The sequence below is a fragment of the Neolamprologus brichardi genome, chromosome 7 (assembly GCF_056152115.1).
Source record: "Neolamprologus brichardi isolate AB-2024 chromosome 7, ASM5615211v1, whole genome shotgun sequence".
NCBI lineage: Eukaryota > Metazoa > Chordata > Actinopteri > Cichliformes > Cichlidae > Neolamprologus > Neolamprologus brichardi.
The window spans coordinates 25,235,655-25,258,410 of NC_142110.1; the positions used below are offsets into that span (position 1 = coordinate 25,235,655).

At 39.4% G+C, this 22,756-nt stretch overlaps 2 protein-coding genes across 2 annotated transcripts; both read right to left on the bottom strand.

Moving 5' to 3' along the window:
* Positions 1-6,489: 6,489 nt before the first annotated feature.
* LOC148102028 (uncharacterized) lies at positions 6,490-8,113 on the bottom strand. Its single transcript, XM_087844617.1, has 3 exons — positions 7,833-8,113; positions 7,202-7,487; positions 6,490-6,762 (listed from the first exon to the last, which is right to left on the bottom strand). Exons 1-3 carry the CDS (start codon positions 8,111-8,113, stop codon positions 6,490-6,492), a joined length of 840 nt encoding a protein of 279 aa, XP_087700743.1.
* A 2,356-nt stretch (positions 8,114-10,469) lies between these two features.
* hyal6 (hyaluronoglucosaminidase 6) lies at positions 10,470-19,697 on the bottom strand. The gene is made up of 4 exons (XM_006782282.2): positions 19,552-19,697; positions 13,218-14,171; positions 12,770-12,859; positions 10,470-10,958 (listed from the first exon to the last, which is right to left on the bottom strand). The coding sequence occupies exons 2-4, from the start codon at positions 14,136-14,138 to the stop codon at positions 10,470-10,472; spliced, it is 1,500 nt and encodes a 499-aa protein (XP_006782345.2). The 5' UTR covers positions 14,139-14,171; positions 19,552-19,697.
* Positions 19,698-22,756: the final 3,059 nt, after the last annotated feature.

The window sequence follows — 22,756 nt, forward strand, 5'->3', positions numbered from 1 at the left end:
GGCGTGTGTGTGCTGAGGGGCATTTTTTTGAACCCCTCAGGCAGTGTGATCCCGACAGCACATTTGTTTCCACTACCTCTGCAGATGAAAGGCACATACCATGAACCCAAACTACGCTTTCTTCACCTCCTCATCCCCCTCACTCACTCACTCACCCATGTGCGGAAACCCCAGCGTCGGCTGGCTGTCGTGGTCATAGGCTCCTCATGGGCATATGGACTTCATTACAGAAATGGCTATGCTCAGACAGCATGGATCCTACTGCTGCTTTAATGACCTCAGTTGTAATGAGGCTTTGAGAATGAGAAGGAATACTTGGCTAAAAATGGTGCCTGGAATCAATACTTACCACATGATACGTTGAGTTTCAGGATAAACAAAGTTGATTTTCTTCAGAAAAATTTGCCAGGCATTTACTTCTCCACTACTACGATAATTTAGTTTTGATAGACCAGGGATTGAAAAAGCATACTTGTGCTTATTGGAGAATTAGGCCATCAGTCCTTCAATATTTGGGGAGTTTTAACTTTCAGAGCCAATTCAAATAATTTCCATTTTGTCATTGTAACGTTTAGATAAATGTTTGCAGTCATGTATTTGTTAATTCAGTTAAACACAGTACTAGAAAGACAGTAAAACATTGTTAACTGGCTCTCAAGAAAAAAATAGCTGTTTTATCTGTGAAGCTATAGTAACAAACATTTTCCAGAAACCTCTGTGCTGTGATTTGCTCTATAAACAGACTGAAACCTATCAAATATGTCATTTTTTAAAGAAAGCACTGATATACCTATAGCCTTTCTGATTCTTTATTTAACAAGAAAGGTTTGATATTGGTTTTTAATTACTCTGTATCTTAGTGTACGAGTTTCTTTAATAGAGTTTTATCTACAGTAGTGTGGAAACTCAGGCAACACGGAATAGGCATGACACATAGGATTCTCTGGATACACCAGAGGCTGAGGCTCCTCAGCAGAGCACCCAACCAGTTTTACTAGAGACAACGACATCAGCTGCTCCACCTCAGGATTAACCAGAAACCAACCAGAGTTAACTGGACCAAAGTTTACTGGGGATTCCAGCTGAGGTACAGTCTCTGCAGTCTAGTCTTTATTGCTTTTATGTTGTACCTGGAATCAAAAAGATGTGTGAATCATTTGGAAGTTTGTGAATGCTATAACTGTAATCATCCATTGGATGTCACTGGTAGGCTCTGTCTTTGAGGCTTTGAAGCTTCAAATCTTTTGTTGATACAACCAGGAAGAAGAAATACAAAATACAAAACTAAAGAAAATCGAGACATCCCAAACATCAAAATGTGCAGTTACATTGTATTATGTATTATGGACATCAGAAAAGCTGATTTTAGGGAAAGCCTTTGCAAATCAGCATCCTTGAGAGTTCAAAGGGAGGATGCTGAAGGGTGCGAAGCCTAAATCGAAGTCCCATGAGGGAAATGAGGATCCAGACCTACAAGCTGTCGGCCTCTAGGCACCTTTTAGAAACTGGGAGATCAGACACGATTCATTCCGACTGAGTGCTGAGCGTACAACACAAACTGCCTTAATCGATGCCAGCTTACCTCGTTGCACTTGTCCAGCTTGGACTGCAGAAACTGCAAGACGGTTTCCACTGTGGCCCCATGGGGTCTATCAGGCAGTTTAATTCCAGGGGCAGGGGGGCCTTGTTTCCAAGACAGCATTTTAATTTTTTCACGGTTGTCTTTCAGTAACCATGCCATGTGTGTCAAGGAATCTGCAAAACACCTCTTGCATAACAATGTGGCAACAAGTGACAGAATGATAGTGTTTACCCTTTCGGACAGGCCTTAATCTGTTCTGTCTCTCAGCCTGATGTCATCAAAGTGGATGAATAATCTTTGGATTACAAGTTTCTCTCATCTTAACCTTTAAACTGTGAAATGATCAACAAATGTGTTTGATATTGCATTCTTTTTTTTTCAATCTCATCATACTGTGATGATGTGTATGACACTTATTTACTTATTTTCACTGAAACGGCAGCCCATCTCTAGTGTAGCAGTATCACAAACTCTCCATTCTACATTCAGACCTTTGTTCCTGTGAATTGTAGAAGTACCAGCAGTTGTATTATTCACTTCTTTTAAATGTATTTCAGTAGAAAGGACAAAATTATGTGTTTTCCACAGGGTTTATTATTATCTTTGCTTTTAAGCCAGAAATGGATACAGTTTAGATCCTTTTTTTTGTCTTCATTTCAGTGAGTTTGTAAGGTGAGACCATCTAGATCATCAATTGCTGCTGTTTGGACCTTGTTAACTGCTTGTGTACAAAGAATGTAAATGTTTAGCTGCATTGACTCCCCGCCTGTAATCAGCAACTGTAGATACCACTAGTGGAGTGGCAGTAGAAAGATAATAACCAGCGTCTTGTCTGGGTCTCCGTGTCTGTGAGTTTCCTGTTTTATTCTGAAGGTCTCTGTTTCATGTGAGTGTGTTCGGTTTATGTTTGCCCTGTCTCGTCAGCTCTGATTTCTCCCAGGTGTGTTCCCCTCCTGTCTCTCATCCCTTGATTATTGCTGTGTGTATTTAAGCCCTGTGTGTTCTCCTACCTGTTGCCAGTTTGTCTGCATTATTTCCCTGCATCACCCTATGTTGGTTCCCTGAGTCTCCATTTCAGGTCTGCTTGTGTTAGTTTTTCCCAGTTTAGTTAATCTTAGGTTCAGCACTTGCCACCTCCTTTGCTGTTTGTTCTATCTCCGTCACAATAAAGCTCACTCTCATCAAAGTCAGTGCTTGCATCTTGGGTCCTACTTCCAACCTCCACTCGTCTGCCACTGCGGACGTGACAGTTACACACTGATTTTTCTGATTCTGGTCTTTTCATTGATTTGCTGATATTGGGGAAAAAAAAAACCTTTAGATGAATATCAGCCAGCATTAAGGCCCTTCAGAGGTTCAGGCCAGTAAGCTGGAGATGATTTGTTAAACAACAAAAAAGGTCACTGACAGGAAACTCGTGTTTAGTCTCTGCCAGGTTTACTTGCAGACACGCTGAACATCCACCATGAGAGCTGACACTGAACTACAGCTGATTATGGTTATTAGTTCAAGTGCAGGAGCTAACTAAAGTCTGAGGTTTTTAAAATTACTGGTCTTTGGTGTCTGTGTACTTAACACATATTGAATGATGAACCCTAGAAGTTTATTTTCTAAAGCAGAGGTAGAATGCAAAATGTCTCCTTAACTTCTTGGTCTCATTGAAAAAGTTGAAGGAAACAAACAGCAAAACACTGTCTTTGTTATTTTTTTAAACCAGCTGTGCTGATGATGTAATTTTTGTTTGTTCTAACAGGTTTGTGTTAAGAAAGTGAGGAAGATTATAACGTTAGAAATATTAGAAAACAAAGAGCTTGTGATATGCAGATGGGGAGGGTCTTTACACACTTGGCTGTCAGTCATCTTAATCCATTAACAACACTGACAGAAGATTGCTGCGAAAATAATTTAGCGGTGTCAGCTTCAGCTAATTAGATTTTATTATATTTTAAAAACAAATCAGACTCAATTTGACTGATCTTTCTCTTTGAGATACACTTCCAAACAGCTTTCCTGCACTTATGCTATTCATCGATCATTTACTGGAAGTATCATGATGATGGCAGAGCGCTGGGTTGTCTGAAGTGTCACTGTGGACTCATAATTTGCACAGATAGCTCATCATTGCTGTTGAAGTAGGTCTCAGCTATGACCAAATTAAGAGAAATCATGCAACGCTAACTCCAATCCCCTACTACTACTTACCCTCTTGCATGTTTACTAATTACTGTGTTACAGTTTTTCTCCATTGGTTTGGCTCATTTCTTGAAACAGAAATTACATTCTCAAAATAACATGGACAAACCTCCAAACCTCTTGGCAAATGTTCACAACAGAATGGCATTTCTCATTCATTTTATCAAATGGCAAATGCCTTAGTACATGTCTCAATTGTCTCAGTGCATCTTTGCAAATGATTAAGTACAAGTAGCCTACAGTTATACAGTTAGCCCACATTTAGCACATTTTCCAAATGAATAGATCTTGTAGATCTAAACTGATTAGTTGATTCTCAGTCTAATGATCATTCCCTCCAAAACATGTCAGCATGATTTCATTGTATAAGTACTCGCATGCACAACCGTCTGTTCAATTGTCAAAATTGGTCAAGAACATAATACCATGAATACCATATATGAATTTCTTTGAATATTTGATAAACTGATGACAGTCATTGACAGTCAGGTGAAACTAGGTGTCCCACACAGGTGTATTCCATGATTGTGTGCTGCCAAACACAGATATATAGAGCTTGACCAGAGCCAGTCCGATCTCTGAACATGGATAGACAAGGCCAAGCAAACGGACAAGGGGAAGTTCTTCCTCAAGGAAGAAGAAGAAGAAGAAGAAGAGGAGGAGGAGGAGGACTGAGAATGCGTGGTGGAGGAATAGGGGGAAGAGGCCGAGAGTAGTAGGTCTATACTAGCAGGTGGAGAGGACTAGTGGAATGTTGTGATACTAAATATGACAAGAAATATATTGAACAAATTACTGTAAACTATGGAATTACATAATTTATACCGTTTAGAGAAGTATGCCAGTCACTGTGCAGCGGGAGAATGAGTACAGCGACCACTGAATAAGTCCTTGTTTTTTGATTTTGTGTTCATGCAATTTACTACTGTAATGTACATTTTCTTTTTACATATGTATGAAACTTTCTTTGCGTGTGAATAAAAAATGGTTATCATTTCCTTGGTAGTGTGAGGGCAATCTGTGATGTCAAACCTTGGAGGCTACTCTTTTCTGTTGTATACTGTTGGTCCTCTGCCATAGTGACAAAACATCTAAACATTTTGTATGGCAGTACTCACACAATGCCAAAGGGACGATGCATTTTGGGGGCACTGACTATTCAGATTAGAAAGAAATGTAGTTTTGACACATGAGTGAACTGTTTTAGGGGAGATATGAGCTTTTGCAGGTGGACCATGTTGTTGTGATCAACCATCCAGGTTTATTTTGACAAAAGCACCAAGAATGATGAGAATGTCCGATCTGTGTTGAGAAATGAGCCAAAGCTATTGAGAAGGATCTTTGCCATTTTGGAGACACTGACTGTTTAAATGAGAAAGGGATTTAGATTGAAGCCTGAGTGAACAGTTTTGGAAGAGATATGAGCTTTTGCAGGTGAGCTATAGTGTTGTGGTAAACTGTAAGAGTGTTTTGCCAAATGATCTTAGAGTTTTGAGAATGTAATTTCTGTTTCAAGAAATGAGCCAAACCAATGGAGAAAAACTGTAATTCACACTAGACCACTTCCTCTCATCCTACCATCCTCTGCTCCTCTAGCCTTTATGATCACCTGGAGCCCATCAACATCTTACTTTACAGTTTTTCTCCATTGGTTTGGCTCATTTCTTGAAACAGAAATTACATTCTCAAAACTCTAAGATCAATTGGCAAAACACTATAGCCCACCTGCAAAAGCGCATATCTCTTCCAAAACTGTTCACTCAGGCTTCAATCTTAATCCATTTCTCATATAAATAGTCAGTGTCTCCAAAATGGCAAAGATCCTTCTCAATAGCTTTGGCTCATTTCTCAACACAGATCGGACATTCTCATCATTCTTGGTGCTTTTGTCAAAATAAACCTGGATGGTTGATCACAACAACATGGTCCACCTGCAAAAGCTCATATCTCTCCTAAAACAGTTCACTCATGTGTCAAAACTACATTTCTTTCTAATCTGAATAGTCAGTGCCCCCAAAATGCATCGTCCCTTTGGCATTGTGTGAGTACTGCCATACAAAATGTTTAGATGTTTTGTCACTATGGCAGAGGACCAACAGTATACAACAGAAAAGAGTAGCCTCCAAGGTTTGACATCACAGATTGCCCTCACACTACCAAGGAAATGATAACCACTTCTTATTCACACACAAAGTTCCATACATATGTAAAAAGAAAATGTACATTACAGCAGTAAATTGTATGAACACAAAATCAAAAAACAAGGACTCATTCAGTGGTCGCTGTACTCATTCTCCCGCTCTTGTCCACTGTCTTCACCCTCCTGATTATTTACACGCTGTTGTCCGTCTGGCCACAGATTCTCGTCCACATCACAGCGGATACTTTCTCTTGCTATGCAACGAGGGAAGAAACGGCGTGCATGCCGCAACCATCCCCTGCATTGATCTCCTGTAATGTCGTCACACGCTGCGTTCATAGCATGGAGCAGGGACGGGTGATCCTGAGCATGATGCTCATACACTCTCCACCTCCAAGCAGAGAAAAACTCCTCTATCGGATTGAGGAAAGGAGAGTAAGGTGGTAAGAACCCCATGACCATCCTTGGATGCGTTGCAAACCAGCCCCTAATGAGTGGGCTATGGTGGAAATTGACATTGTCCCACACAATTACATACATGGGTAGGTGAGGCCCTATGAGACCTCTCTCATTATCAGGGATAAAATCGGTATAAAGGGCGATCCAAGAAGATGAGGAGCTTGTGTGTGTTGTATGGGCCAAGACTGGGGATGTGAGTGCCCACACCATTTTCAGAAATGGCAGCACACATAGTTATATTGCCCCCTCGCTGACCTGGGACATCCACTGTGGCCCGGTGGCCAATAATATTACGGCCACGTCTTCGGCCCTTGGCCAGGTTGAAGCCAGCTTCATCCACAAACACCAGGATGTGAGGGGTCTCATGTCCTTCCAATGCCATTATTCTCTAAAATAGAGTAAAGGACATAAAATCAGTCATACAGAAGAGTCATATACTACAGTTAGACAATTACATGTTCTCCCCCACAGGTTCAATATACTACAGGCCACTACTCCAGTGGTTCTAAACTAGTGATAGGCCTATGAGGAAGTACTGCAGGGGTATTTGATAGAAAGGGGAGTGGGAAATACTGACTACTTACTGAGATGTTACAGTAAAACCTACAGCATTAGATAGATTTGATTGGGAGACAACAAAATAAGGATTATAATGAGAATCGTGTCATACAGTAAACTGCAGTTTTCTGTTGAAATTGTTGAAGCCAGATGAAGCAAATACTGATTCTGAAATCAGGTAAAAAAGGTATTGAAACCAAATAAGTGAACTACTGCTTACTGTGATTACAGGTAAGGTTACAATGAGAGACAACCAGTAACTGACTTACATTTACATACTGGTAGCGCTGCTCCTTCACTCTGTCAGAGTTCCTCTCAAATGGTACCCTGTAGATTTGTTTCATTGTCATTTGATGCTTCTTCAAAACCCGGTCTATTGCGGAGATGCTTATTGTGTTTATATTCTGGAATATATGATTGTCCTGAAGGATGGCATCACGGATCTGTCTCAATGTGATGGCATTATTTGCCATCACCATGTTACAAATCTCTCTTTCCTGTTGTTCATTGAGCAGTTTTCCTCTGCCACCCACGCGGGGTTGTCGTCCAATCCTACACAAAGAACAGAATACAGTAAGTTACCAGTGTAATTGTATTATTGTTTTACTCACAGTAACTTCACCACAATCCTAATGCAACATTGCAGAGTGACTGGAATACTTCTCTAAACTGTATATATTATGTAATTCCATATTTTACAGTAATTTGTTCTATATGTTTCTTGTCATATTTAGTATCAAAACATTCCACTAGTCCTCTCCACCTGCTAGTATAGACCTACCACTGTAGGCAGATGCACACAAAATCTCTACAGTAAGTTATACATTTTTTGCCTCACGCACAGTGCCCTGTCCTCTACAACATATAATTCCATCATAGATTACATAGAGTACATATCTGTTTTCCCTGCGAAAGGTTTGGATGATGGAGGAGACTGTAGAGCGAGGCACATTAGGCTGCACTCGACGACCTGCCTCTGCCATTGTGAGGCCATGGTTTATGACATGGTCTATAATTGTGGCCCGAATTTCATTCGGGACAGCACAGTGTCTTCGTGCACCTCGGCCTCTTCCCCCTATTCCTCCACCACGCATTCTCAGTCCTCCTCCTCTTCTTCTTCTTCCTCCTCTTCCTTGAGGAAGAACTTCCCCTTGTCCATTTGCTTGGCCTTGTCTATCCATGTTCAGAGATCTGACTGGCTCTGGTCAAGCTCTATATATCTGTGTTTGGCAGCACACAATCATGGAACACACCTGTGTGTGACGCTCCCCCTTCGTTAGTCTAGTTTCACCTGACTGTCAATGACTGTCATCAATTTATCAAATATTCAAAGAAATTCATATATATTGTATTCATGGTATTATGTTCTTGACCAATTTTGACAATTGAACAGACAGTTGTGCATGCGAGTACTTATACAATGAAACCATGCTGACATGTTTTGGAGAGAATGATCATTAGACTGAGAATCAACTAATCAGTTTAGATCTACAAGATCTATTCATTTGGAAAATGTGCTAAATGTGGGCTAACTGTATAACTGTAGGCTACTTGTACTTAATCATTTGCAAAGATGCACTGAGACAATTGAGACATGTACTAAGGCATTTGCCATTTGATAAAATGAATGAGAAATGCCATTCTGTTGTGAACATTTGCCAAGAGGTTTGGAGGTTTGTCCATGTTATTTTGAGAATGTAATTTCTGTTTCAAGAAATGAGCCAAACCAATGGAGAAAAACTGTAATAAAAGTGAATTTCCTGTTTTGTGTAATATTTTTCTGATGCAGTCTCACAAACTCAAAAGTGCCTGATGTTTTTGGGCATGCTTAAAATTATCACCACAACTTTAATATTGTGTGAATTCAATTTAAAGGACAAGTGTCATCTCTGGAAGGAAACTGCGGTCAGTTTGCATGTGTTTGTGAATTTTCACCTGTTCCATTACGGCTGAATGACTGCTGATTTCAAATTTATTTCAAAAACCTTAATTCGATGTCAAAAGTACAGTATGTAACATGTAGAATGGTGTCCTTTTTTAGAGACCATCAGAAATTTGTGGTCTTCTCGAACTTGTATTCTCTCATTTGTTCCCTTAATATTTATAGCTACATACATTCACACTCATTTGCTGCCAATAGTTTTGTAGTTATGGGTGGTTTATTCTCATTTTTGCACCTTTTTCTGTTTTTTTTTTTCACATGTGATTTCTGTTGCTGAACTGATCCTGCCTGCTGGCTCTCCTTATCTCATCATTCCCATTTGCCCCCTTCTGAATGCATTATGTTTAGTAAAGATAAGCTATTTATTAGTGTTCTGAATCATATATCAAGTGAAGGTCTAACACATTGAAAACTTCACGTATATCACTCATTAAAATGATAGTGAGAACAGATAATTGATTTTAGGCAGAACTAATTTTAGTAAACTCTCTATTGCTTGGTTTAAGTAACTACACTCAAACATTGTGAATTTTTTATGAATAGATAAACCATCACAAATACATTTCAAAACTCCATAGAACCCAAAACACAATGGTGGTTTAGAGCTACCAATTGTTTTCACTACTTTTTAGCTAAAGAGTGTTTGTTGTTTCAAAATGGAGAAAATGAAGCCTGATGCGTAACCCTTGGGTGAACCTATATGTGTGTATGCTCTGCTTTTCATTGGCTTCAGTAATGAGCATTATAACTGCTTTAAAAGCCTTAACTTAAACACGTCCTTGACAGTGGAAATTGTGTGGAAATTTTTGATAAATAAGATAAATAAGTAAAAATAAATAATAATAAGTCTTCACTTATCCCGTGAGGCTCCCATTTGGAACAATCCAGATATTTGTCCAAAAATTAGAACCTACTGACTTTAGCATCATGGCATGTAAAGGAGATAAAAAGAATCTAGAACATATAATTCAAGAGAGAAACTTTATTTAGTTGTGAGAACTTGTATCAAAATATGGAGTTAGTGACAATAAAGTTCCTGAATACCAGCAACTTAAATTCATCATACAGAAAAAGTTTAAGCCCAATCCACTGAACATAGAAAAGCCTATATGGATTACAGAATTTTTGTATTTCTCTACTCCCAGATTGTTGTCATTTTCCCTTCAAATGGAAAGTAAGAGCACCTTGAGGCAACATTTTTGTGGTTTGGGATTATATAAATCAAATTGAATTGAAATGAATGCTAGTCAGCAGCCAACAGTCAGGTAAAACTAAAAACAAAGACCAAAAAACAAAACTCAAAAATATTGTTTAGTGGGAACATTATGGGAATCTAAATTTGCAATTTGTGACATAAATAAAACCGCAATGTACATTTTTCCTGAATTGAACTTTAACACAGATGCAAACATTGTTGCCCGGATCAGACCACGATCAGACTGAGTTTTGCATTTATAGGCCAAATCTGAGAATTTCTCATTTTTTCAATACAAACAGTTTTCTTCAACTAAGGGACATTGGCATGAACTGTGGCTGATCACACTTGTGGTCTGACAAAGACTTTACAGCAACTCTCTGGTCCTAAATCTTTGTGTCTACAATATGAGAGACTTGATAATCAAACAAAGTCCCAGGAATATGATGACACATAGACAGAAGAAATGGAGTGACAGGAGGAGCAGGATGTCTCCCAGCAGATTGATCCCCTGAGGGCGAAGTACCGGCACAGTGGGTTGGAGTGGGGGAGGAAGAGGAAGAGGTGGCATAGTCTGAGGTACCTCACAGTAAACACCTGTCCAGCCCTGGTAGCACTGGCAGGTAAACTTTTGCTTCATGTCCAGGATGTCGTGGTTGTTTAGGTGGCCACTGATGTGAAAGCGAGGGCCGCTGGGAGCTGAGTTGTGGTGGATGTGGAAGAAGCGTGGGTTCAGGTGTAGGTAAGTGTCTGAGTCCAGGCTCTTACGGATGCATCTACCGTTCTTCTTGCACAATGCTTTGCTGCACAGCTTAGCTGCTGATGTGACATTGATGACGTAATGTCCCAGAGGACCATTAATGTACTTCTTCACCGTTAGGCAGTTTCTCTAGGGGAGGAAGGAGAAATTCTAAGTCAAATGTATAGGACGTTTATTAGAATAATATATTGTTTTTAATTTTCAACAGCATTGTCAACACCATTAGCTTTTTTATTCCCTACTTTAAAGACATTTTCTTGTGCTGAACTGTCATAAAATATAAAGGTTGAGGACTAGAAAAGCACTAATAAATTATGCCCTCCAATGACTAATATACTGCTTTAAAGTTTGGAGGTGATCCAATGAAAACTAAAGCATTTGATTAATTTGAATAACCCTGACCTTTGACCTATGACCTTGAAGCATTACATAGTAAAATGGAGTATTTTATTATGTTTACCACTGTAATTTATAGACAAACATGCAGCCAGAAACAGAGTGAAACCAAAAGAAGCTCATTTCAAATCACTTCCCCTCTGTCTTATGAAAACGGTAGTATTATGGGGCTCACCTCTAAATGCGCATGAGGACAGAGTGAAGAGTTTTAGGACAGAGCCAAAGTTTTGGCAGTGCAATAGGAGCATTGAGCCATCTGTGCAAAGTGCTGATTAGTCACTCATTCTGATAACATGACTGGTTAAAATATTCTCCTTCTGAAAGTGAGACTCTTGCAAATACATATACCATAAGGCCAGCCACAAAATGACTCTTCATCTTTGGCAGTCCATCTTCTTGTAGTTTCAATATAGCTAACATCAAGGCATCACATTGGAGACTAGTGTAAGGTCCTTGTTTCTGTGTTTTCAGACAGTAAAGGAACTGCACAGAAATTAGTGGGATTTTTTTCTGTGTTTTTTGCATGTACCACAGTGATTTTGAGTGGTGGTGGGCACTGCAGACTTTTCTTATGTTTCTCTCCCCCCCCCCTCCCTTTGGGTTGCAGTGTAAATTGTCATGCATTTGAGCTTTGACATGTGGTGTTTGCTTTTTAAATATATTCCTTGCAGTGCTTCTTGTGTCTTTTATATGTTAGGCCACTGTAGTGCAGCACAATTAGTTTTATTTTAGCATTTAACTTATTTTAGAAGGAAGTTCTTTTTTATTGTTTTATTTGGTGCTGCTTTTGCACATCAAGACTTTAGCTCATTTTGAAAATGGTGGCAGCAAAATGTCTCAAAGGTTGGGACAGAGACATGTGTACCACTGTGTGGTATCTCTCCTTTAAATAAAAGTCTGTGATTTTTGGGGATCTCTAGAGACCAGTTGCTGGTTATGTTCACACATGGCTTCTTCTTTGCATTATAGAGCTTTAACCTACATTTTTGAATGGCATCCTCATTACCATCATCAATCCCAGCCAATCCACCTTAACTCTTCTATCCCCCTGCTGACGGTGACGGTGGCCTCTAGAGGGTTTTCATAAAGTCGTCCTTCTGATGGTCGCCTTCATTACCATTGTCAGCCTTCAGTAATGGACACACAGGGCCTTTGTTGGCACCATCAGTCCAGCCAAGCCTCCTGAACTCCATCTCTGGCACTGCTCCCCTGGTCAGCCTCCTGAAGTGGCCTGTCTTCTCCCCTGACCTCTTGGCCCGGCCACCGAACTTTGTCTCCTCTGCTCACCTCCTGACTGATCCAGTGGCCGATGAACTATTTCATCCTTGCCGTGGGCCAAACAGTCAGCCCCCTGAATTGCTTCATCCCTGCCCCAGGCCACCTCCCAGCCCCCAGAACTACCTGATGGCAGCCATCAAATTCAAAATGAGCAAATATTTTTCTTATGATAATTTTTTCTTTTTCTTTTATTTACATTTTACACAGCTCCTCAATTTTTTTTTTAAATCTGTGCTTCTATTTTTGTCTGTATGTCTAGCAGTTACCTGTGATTGAGCATACTCTGAGGATCCCCAAAGGACGACACCTGATGCTCCCAAGGCAGCGCTTTCCCCAATAGTATGAATCAGGTCACTCTTAAAGAAAAGGACAGGTGTATATTTTGCCAGTAAGCACTGTTAACACTTCAATTTATGTTGCCTTTAAAGAGATCCAGGAATTCTTTATATCCACCATTGCACAATCTATTAATTTTCTCTTGTGTACAACCATCTTTGTGGTAAATACTAGGATATGTTAATGTCAAAAGAGCAAAGCAAATCAGGGATAATTGTGAAGTGGATCATAAGGAAAAATGGTCCCCCAAACATTGCAAAATATTGCAGTATGTTGTATACAGCTTAATTATTAGGCCAATAGACACTTTTTTGCTTCTTAAATGTGTCCAGTTGGCACACACACCATGAAGGTGTAATTAAAGAGCTTAAGGCCTACCTCTGACAGAACTACAAAGGTGTAGGCATAGAATGGTCGGGAGTAGACAAACACAGGCAATGTGAAATCCGCACGTGCAATGGATGCAATCCTCATAGCTTCCTTGACTCGATAATGGACAAACTTGACTGTGTTAGAGGAGGACTTTAGCTCATAGTCAAGGTAGATGGATGGATAGAGGGCTGTGCTCTCCTTCCAGAGCCATATCAGATGGTCATTGCGAACATGTTCAACATTTGGACATTCCCCAGTGTAATGTTGTGGATGTTGTTTGTAGCCATAGTTGTAGCAGTCTGGAAACAGATAAAACCCCCACAGCCCACATGGTCTGCGACCTTGAGCCAATGCCAAGGTCAGATTCATGAAAGCTTGTCCAGCTCTCTCAAAGCCTTCCTTCGCTTCCTTTTCAACTTTGCTCTCTGGCCAATTTGGGTGAAGTTTTCGGATCTGTTCCCTGGACCTTTTGCGGTAGATGTCTTTAGAGCCCCAGTTTCTGACCCACTGAGGCCTCCAGTTCTCCCAGTCAATGACCCCTAAGCCTCGGAAATCTTTGTGGGGGATCAACTTGTCAATGTCAGCCCGGGCTTTTCCAAGATGTTTGGAGATGCTTTGGTTCTGCGGCAGGCCACCATTTATTGGGATCCCAGAGTTCGAGTAGTATGGGTAGTATCCCAGACGGCTGTGGTAGAAGATGGTGACATTTGGTCCACTTAGAGTTTCATTGAGGTTTGCTACAATATCAAAAATGCTAAGGTCCAAGTCCACCTTGAATCGAAACCGACATGACTCAGTGGGAGCATTCCAGACTACAACGAAAGGCTTATGAGGTATCAGAGGTGGTTGGGTTGGTTTGGTCTGGTCACCATCAACTATGCAAACCCATAAGACCAGCAGCAGGAGATGGAGTGCCATTAGCACCATGGCCCTTGATTCCTCAAATAACAATTAGTAGTCCTGCACAGAGAGAGAGAGAGCAGATATTTCATTTTCAGAGGGAAAATAAATGCATTATGAGCTTCAATGAGCAGGAACATTCATGAAGCACATAAGTGATGAGCACTGAAGTGAATGCTCTAAATTCCCCAATAATGCAAGAAACAAAGCTACCTTGTTCTGCAAAGAGCATTGGAGTGAATATTGGTGCAAATCACGAGAGAGAGAGAGGGGCTGGTTAAACCACACACTTTTTAAACATTAAAACCACCAATATGAGATAGTTTGAGAAAAGTCTGTGGTGAATTAGCAAAGTGTCCCTTAAAAAATTGCAGAAAGAAATCAGAAAAGCCACAGTAATATTTTGTCATGAATTTAAAACATAATTAAATTTAGTAGAAAGTTGTTAGTGCTTCTGGAGGCAGTGAACAACTTCTAAATGTGGATATCATCTTTTCATAAATTAACTTAAATACCTAAAAACTTAACTGTTATTTACTACTGCATGGCTCAAACACACTAACCACAAAATGCAGACATACCTGTGAGTCATGGTGCAGGGGACAGTCGCATATTCTAAAGGTAAAACTAGCAACAAGCTTGATTTATAGTCACTCCAATGGCTGTATGCATGCCAACTGTGACATCACCATTTATGCTGGTATTGGAAGGCAATTTGTTGCATGCTTCTTGTGAATGAAAGAGATTGCCACTGAGTAAATTAATGATGAAATAAATTAAAGTACTTACAAGAAGAAATATGTTCAGTTGATGTGCCTTATTATTCATTCACTCTTCTATAGGATTATGGTCATTTAAAAACTACTTTTTAAAGTATTAAACACTGATCTTTAAAATGTTTTATATTTAAAAAAGAATTGTATTAGAAATTTCATTATAAAGACCTCGAAGTACACTTTGCAAGTCCTCCTTTTTGTATTAAGTAGTTCAACCCATTGTGGTCTCTGCTAACACAATGATGGTCATCAACCCAGCAACTCTCCTCACCCATCGTATCATAGATTTGCTACATGAAGGAAAATGAAGCACAATCCAAACGGTTTAACAATAAATATGACTCAACAAACTCAAAACACAACATGCATATTATTTTAGTTAACATTTAGAAGTTTTGATACTGCAAATGCTTACATTGATGCTTTCCCACTAGCCAACCAAATTAAATATTTATACATGTTGATGGTAAAATGCATAGACTTCAGTCAAAGCACAAGAATGTTTAACAGAAATGATTGCAGTGAAATTAAACATTTAAATAGTGCTTATTTAAACTGCAAAATGATAAAAGTGAATCAAAACTAGTTTTCATGAACTCAAAAATGTAACAGGAACTCATATTTAACTTAACAGTTTAAAAACGATATAATGCCTTTAAGTAAATATCGTACAAATATGACAAAGCTTGAAAATGGGTTGTCTGATATTTGCCTTTTCATAATCTTTTCAGTAGTGTCAGAATGAGACACTTACTTACTAAATTCTACAAAGTATGTTTGCTTTAAATCTACAGTAGAAACCCCATTGTATATATAGTCATGCACACATGCAGTAGGACAGGCAAACTCTTGTTTAGCCTTTTTCAAACTAAGACTGTTATTTTCTTCGATCACTGTTCTCTACAGCTTTTTATGTTACACCATCATCCACTAATTGCTCTTGGAACCCCTCACAAGCAAGTAATCATATTTCAGTTTTTCCAGAGTTAGGGGAAAGACATTGTGGCCAGTCTCTTAGGAAACGTGGGTACTGAGGTTGTCTCCAAGAACACATGGAAAATCTCCCATCATTCTTTTTTCAGGACTGTAACCAGAGCAGGGGAGCAGGAAACCACTGGTGGGCTGAGGCTTCTCTGATCATTTCTGCTTTACATTCATCTAAGAAAGCCCTGGATTGTTCACGAATGATTTTAATGGCACAAGAAGTGTATGATTTCAGTAGTTTTGGATCAGTAAGTTGAGAACTGCAGAAGAATGTGGTAGAGAAGAAGGCAGTTACAGTCACAAATAAGTTGTTGAAAGATTATCAGAAAGTTTCCTCCCACTCAGATTAAAATGCATTTCTTTAGACAGTGTGTTTTGCACCAGCTTCAATATCCTGCAGACTGAATGTCTTTTTCTGGTGATGCTGATCCAAGACAAGCAGAGTGTGGTGAAGGCGCTCAGGCTGGTCTCCAAACCACTGAAAGCAGGAACCCCTGGAAACATGGTGAATTCAGACCACAAGAAAGACCCCCCAAATACAAGATCTGAGTATAAACATCCACATGAGATTCAATTTTATGTTTCATCACAGATGAATGCAATGGAACTGTGAGTGAGAAGCAACCGAATTCATCTGATCCAGACTGGAACAAGGAGTAAACTGTTGTTGTCATGTGTCATGATTAACAGTTGGTTGATCCACCCCTTTGATCTAGATCAAAATATCTAAACAGCTATAAACTAACTATAACTCCTGGATATTTGGTATTAAATTTTGGTCAAAACTTGATTAGGCACAAAATGGATCCAAGTTTACTTTGTATATTTTTTTCACTTTTAGGGAAACAAACTGCTTTGAAACGTGATTTAGTCGCTAGTTTTTACTTAGGTGATCTCTCATTTCATCCAGTTTCATCAACAGGTTGTTCACTTCATTATTTGTCTTTGTTATCAACTAATCACGTTCCCACTGGCCTCATCTCAGAACTCATTCTGGGTTTATAGCTTTAAATATTAACATATTCAGCTCTTTTTTCTCTTTTTTTTCTTTTGCCTGTCCCGTTTGGTTCTTTTGCCACCAGAATTATTGTCTAAAGGTGAAGAAAGATGCCCAACGGATTTACTTTACCAAATTGACCATCCCAGCCTTGCCGTAATGGTCTATTTGATTCACCTTTTATTATTTATTTTATTTATTTTTTATTTTCACTTGCTAGATACGGGACAGACTTGAATGAGGAAAAGAAAAGGGAGAAAGGGAGAGGGGGAAAAACAGCGGAGAAGAGGGACAAAAAAACAAAAACCAACTAAATAAACATAACATATTAAACTCTAATAATGACCTCACTAAAGGTCTTTTTAAAAAAAAAAAAAATTAGCATTATTATCCTTAATGTGTTTTAATACACCCACCGATATTGGTTTTCAAAGCATTATTTAAAGGTTTAAATCATAATGTTGAGCATATCTGCATTCTGAAGTTAGCTCTGTGCTTTGATAGTAGAAGTAAAGTAAATAAAGTGTATTTATATAGCAATGTTTCACAGACAGATGTGACTATATATATATATATATATTTATATATATATATATATGAATCAAATCAGCAATATAGTGAGGGGCCTGTCCATGTAAATTTTTAAAATGAAATCTAGATCTGATTGGTAGCCAGTGTAGCAACTTTAAAGCAGAAGTTATATGAGTTCCTTTGTTTGAGCGAGTCAGTAGTCTCGCTACAGAGTTTTGGAGAAAAATAAAATAAATTTAAAAAGCAGATTCTTACTATCCGTTTTAAGTTTCGCTCCCAGGAAAAGCTTAATCACAAATAACAACTAAATTACTGAGGCTACACTTCTGCAAGAGACCTAAATCACCCGGTTGCTGTTTAATGTCAGGCATTGAACTGTCCGGTGCAATAATCAAGGTTTCAGTTTTGTCTGGCTTTAGCTGTAAATAGGTGTTGTTTAACCATTGCTTAATGTTTTTTAAGCAGTCAATCAAAGCGGAGAGTTGGTGAACTTCAGAAGCAGCATGGCTGAATATCATCAGCCAAAAGATGATAAGAAACATCAAGAAACTGCTGTATTATCTGGCCTAAAGGAAGAATGTATGTTAAAAACAGAATAACTCCCAGCACCGAGCCTGTAGGAACTCCAGATAGCACCATTCAGACATAATCTGATTTGCAGACACACTAAAACTCCTATCAAAGTAGACCAAGAGTGAGAAGGGGGGGGCTCACTAGCAGAACAAGATCTTTGGGGAAATTTAGGCATTGATCTTTAATCTTATCAACTAAAAATTGAAGAAAAGACACACCAATACTGCACTGGGGCACGCAGTAAGCACAAAAAGCAAAACACCATATCGATGCATGTAATGTTTGACCCATCACTACCTGAAATGTTAGCAAGCAAGCAAAAGTGCTTTTCTGATAATGCAGATAATGCATTGCTGTGACAAAAAAAATCATGTGACTAATGACAATGTCATGTGGAGGAGAGAATCATATCTTGTCTTAGGTGTTGTTTGTGTGTTTACATTTTTGGCTCGTTATCATCCACTGTACTACAAAGCAGAATAAGAGCCACTTTAAGAAAAAAAATTAATTTGGGTCATTTTGAAAATAAAGTCGAAATTTCAAGTTTTACGTCAAAATACTATTGTTGTGTCCTGTAATGTTAGATATCAAACTGCACCACTAGAGACTGGTGCCGTAAAAAAGAAGAAAATGTTGTCCAGCAATAGTCACGATTGCAAACTGATAAACATACATGTAATTTCCTGCTGCATTCAGTTATGTAAATTTATGTGCTTTGTTCATTAAAAGGCACTTGTTCCTTGCTGAGGATTTGTTTTATTATCAGCCCCCAATACAACCACTTTGAGAATAAAATAACTATATAATAAATAATGGAGCCCTGAAATAGAGAAACCTGATCTAAAATTGATACATGTCACTGAATAAAATACACACTAATGAACTTACTTTAAAACACATTTTAGTATACTTCAGTGCTAAATCATATACCTGTTACTTCACCGGGAAATATATCCTATAATCTTTGTAAACAACTAAAGGCAAATGCTTAACCTGCAGAACAATGATATTAAAGAGAGTGAGGCTAAGCAAATTTTGTCCAAATGGAGCGTACTTGCAATAAACAGTTTCTTTCTTGTGAATATTTTAAATAAGTAGTTGAAAAAATGTTTCTTCCATCTCTGTTGTCATGCTGTGTGATGTTAGCATTGCTGGAAGCTTGAGACAAAATCATATGTTCAGTAATATCTTAGCCTAACATTGTCAATCTGGCAAATTGTCAAATGCGTTGCCCAAAACTTGTGACAACCCAGTACCTACATATGATATAGACATTTTTAACTGTTATTGAATGATGAGTCTTTTTGTCTTTTCACACTGGGACAACGGCAAAGGACAGTAGCTCACTGCCAGACAGCACTAGATAAAACAGTCACAACTTCTCACAGTCTCAGTTAAGGGCAACTAACGATTTTCCACTGTTTTGCTTTTTCATGGCCACTAACTACCAAGCAAAACTTCACACTATTAGCAACTATAGAAATACTGATTCCTTGTCTAGTATCTGCTATTTATCGTTTGATGAGGTAAAACAGTTTAAAGAACCTATAATAGCAATTTTCTTTAACAGATTACATACCTTCCCCTTCTTTATTGAATGTGCTTCAAATTAAGACCTGTTGGTGGATGACTGCCTCCTCTCTTGGTGTTGGAAAACTCAGAAAATCTCCATCTGATAAGCTGTGAATGATCTCTTTGTCTCTGCACCCAATTCTTTTGGGTCCCTGGGGTGATATCAGGGCAGAAATGCCCGAGTATTGTTTTGTTGTCCCCTCCTCCAACGTTACTCAATACTCACAAAGCCATCTTCATAAAGAAAGTCTTTAATAAATGCAACATATTACCAACAGTTAGGATTAATTCATGGAGGGGTTTTGTTTTGAGAATTTCCTTAAATGACCAGATTTTAGATTTTAAGAAACTTTCACTTGTCACGGTCGTCGGTCCTCAAAGTGTGATCTGCCATTTTGTTTTGCACTGTTGTTGCTCCCTATCCTCCACTTCCTCCTTTCCCAGTCTGTGTGTGTGTGTGTGTGTGTGTGTGTGTGTGTGTGTGTGTGTGTGTGTGTGTGTGTGTGTGTGTGTGTGTGTGTGTGTGTGTGTGTGTGTGTGTGTGTGTGCGTACCAGGTTTGGTGCATGGCCTGTTTCCCAGTGTGCCTTAGTTTTCTTGATGGCGCTACTGTGAGGAAGAACCTTAAAATGGGGACCCAAACATCCATGTCTCATGAAGAATTCTTAAACAAATTCTGGAATGTGTTTGATAAAGGCTCTAACCCATACTCAGCGACTCACAGGCTATTTTCTTTAAAGCAATGTAAGAGGAGTGTTGAGGATTATTCACTCAACTTTTGGATTCTGGCTGAAGAGACAGGTTGGGAGGAAAAGGGCCTCTGAGGTATTTTTCTGTACTTTTTAAATAATGAACTAAAGAGAGAATTAGCAGCTAAAGAATTACCTGCTTCCCTTGATGCTCTAATTTCCATGTTTGTACACAAAGGTGGCCATATGCACTGCCCTAAGGGAGTCCAGCTCTGTTCCCATAACATTACTGGCCTTTGCAGATCAGTTTATTAGTGAGGATAAAACAGGAGTAACACATTTCCTTCTCTGTGTACCAGTTAAAAGTCTTGCAGCAGCATTTTGGACCAGCAGAAGATGTGACAAGGATGACTGGCTAATACCAAGGTATAACAAGTTACAGTAATCCAGCCGAGTTGTAATAAAAGGATGGATTACTGTTCTGAGATCATTTTTTGACAAGATGGGTTAAATTTTGGCCAGTTACCTATGCTGAAAATCCTGGATTTCACTACTGCTCTCACTTGACTGTCAAACCAAAAATCACTATCCATTTTAAAACCCAAATGGTGACAGCGGCCTTTCCATACTGTGCTAGAGGGCCAGTGTCCACATGAAAATAACCCACCAGTGACACCTGTCCGAATAGACAGAACCTCTGTCTTATTTTCATTAAAATTTAAAAAAAATTAAGAGTCAACCAAGTTTCCACTTCCTCAAAGACAGTCATTTAGCACTTGAATGGAGTAGCATTTTTTCTCTTTTAGAGGCATATAAACCTGCATCTCATTTGCATATAAATAGAAAGCAGTTTTGTGCCTCCTAAAAATAGGAGGCCAAGGGGCAAGCAATATAGGGGGGAAAGCAGAGGTCCAAGTATTGATCCCTGTGGTACGCCACACAAGACTAGAGATGAGGAGGATCTGAAATCCAAGAAGACTGACACAAAAAGTTTTCTTAGCCAGGTAAGACCTAAACCGCTGCAGAGCAGTACTACAAATGCCTATACAGTGTTCCAAGTGAGTGAGATAGTAAAATATTGTGATGCACCATGTCAAAGGCAGCTGTTAAGTCCCTGAGAACAAAGACCACATGATCTCCTACATCTGTAGCCAGGACGATGTCATTAACAACCCCAAGTACAAGATTCTGTGTTATGCAGAGATTTAAAACCCATCCATCCATCTTTTTCCGGTTATCTGGGGCCGGGTGGTCGGGGCAGCAGCCTAAGCAGAGAAGCCCAGACCTTCCTCTCACCAGCCATCAATCTCCATCCTCCAGCTTGTACGGGGGAACACCAAGGGGTCCCCAGGCCTTGAGACATAACCACTCCAGCGAGTCCTGGGCCTGCCCTAGGTCTGCCCTGGGGCCTACCATCATTTGGGACATACCTGGAACACCTCACTCAGGTGCCCAGGACCCATCCTGTAAGGTGCCCGAAATGCCTCAACAGGTTGCTTTTGATGTGGAGGAGCAGCGGCTCTACTCTGAGCCCCTCCCAGATGGACGAGCTCCTCGCCCAATCTCTAAGGGAGAGGCCAGCCACCCTTCAGAGGAAGCTTATTTCTGCAGCTTGTATCCGCAATCTCGTTCTTTCGGTCCCTACCCACAGCTCGTGATCATAGGTGATAGTTGGGGGATGATCGACCAATAAATTGAGAGCGTTGCTTTTACACTCAGCTCTCTCTGAATCACGACGGACCAGTTCAGCGTTCGCATCACTGTGGCTGCAGCACCAATCTATCTGTCAATCTCCTGCGCTCTTCTCCCATCACTCTTGAACAAGAAGTGATGGTTTTAGATGTGTCCTTGATCCAACACAGCTGATTTAAATGGCTAAATTACCTCCTCAACATGTCTTGAAGTTCTCCAGAGGCTTGGTAATGAACTCATCATGCGATTCAGGTGTGTTGACCCAGGGTGATATCTAAAACCTGCAGGACACCGGCCCTCGAGGCCTGGAATTGCCCACCTCTGCTCTACAATGTTTGCTTGTTTTTCCACCATCAACCAAGGAAGAGAAAAGCATGAGAAGACCACCATCTAGTGGACATAAGGGTACTTTAGCAATACCATATAGGCGGCAGTGAAATAAAAAGAAAAAAAAAAAAAAAAAATCCCAGCTATTTAATAATAAAATTGTAAGTACAACAATATGATTACCGAAATGTACTGAACATGCTTTTCGATAGCTTTGCAATAAAATGTTTAGGTGAACTATTATAAATTCATATGATATAATATTGATAGTATTACACGAATCCTAATAGTGTAAATACAAAACAAACAATGAAAAAAAGTATATAAATTTCATCTTGGTTTTGCATCATCCCTTGTGCTAGAAATCTCTTCTGCCTCCATTTAGCAAGAACAACTTTCCACCCCCAACCTTCTTCACCATCTGTTGAAACTAAGATAAACTAATCAGCTTTTTAAATAACATTTTAAGCAAACAAGACTTTTTTACAGGATAAAATCGTTGGTC

Bases quoted from the DNA above. Each gene is read 5' to 3' on its own strand.
- LOC148102028 (XM_087844617.1), bottom strand. From the start codon at position 8,113: ATGGATAGACAAGGCCAAGCAAATGGACAAGGGGAAGTTCTTCCTCAA. The intron at 7,488-7,832 runs CAGATATGTACT...CTGTTCTTTGTG, and splicing joins CAAACCTTTCGCAGGGAAAA to TAGGATTGGACGACAACCCC. The intron at 6,763-7,201 runs GTAAGTCAGTTA...ACTCTATTTTAG, and splicing joins AGCGCTACCAGTATGTAAAT to AGAATAATGGCATTGGAAGG.
- hyal6 (XM_006782282.2), bottom strand. From the start codon at position 14,138: ATGGTGCTAATGGCACTCCATCTCCTGCTGCTGGTCTTATGGGTTTGC. The intron at 12,860-13,217 runs GTAGGCCTTAAG...CTTTTCTTTAAG, and splicing joins CCTTTGTAGTTCTGTCAGAG to AGTGACCTGATTCATACTAT. The intron at 10,959-12,769 runs GTAACTGCTAGA...TTCCTCCCCTAG, and splicing joins CAGAGTATGCTCAATCACAG to AGAAACTGCCTAACGGTGAA.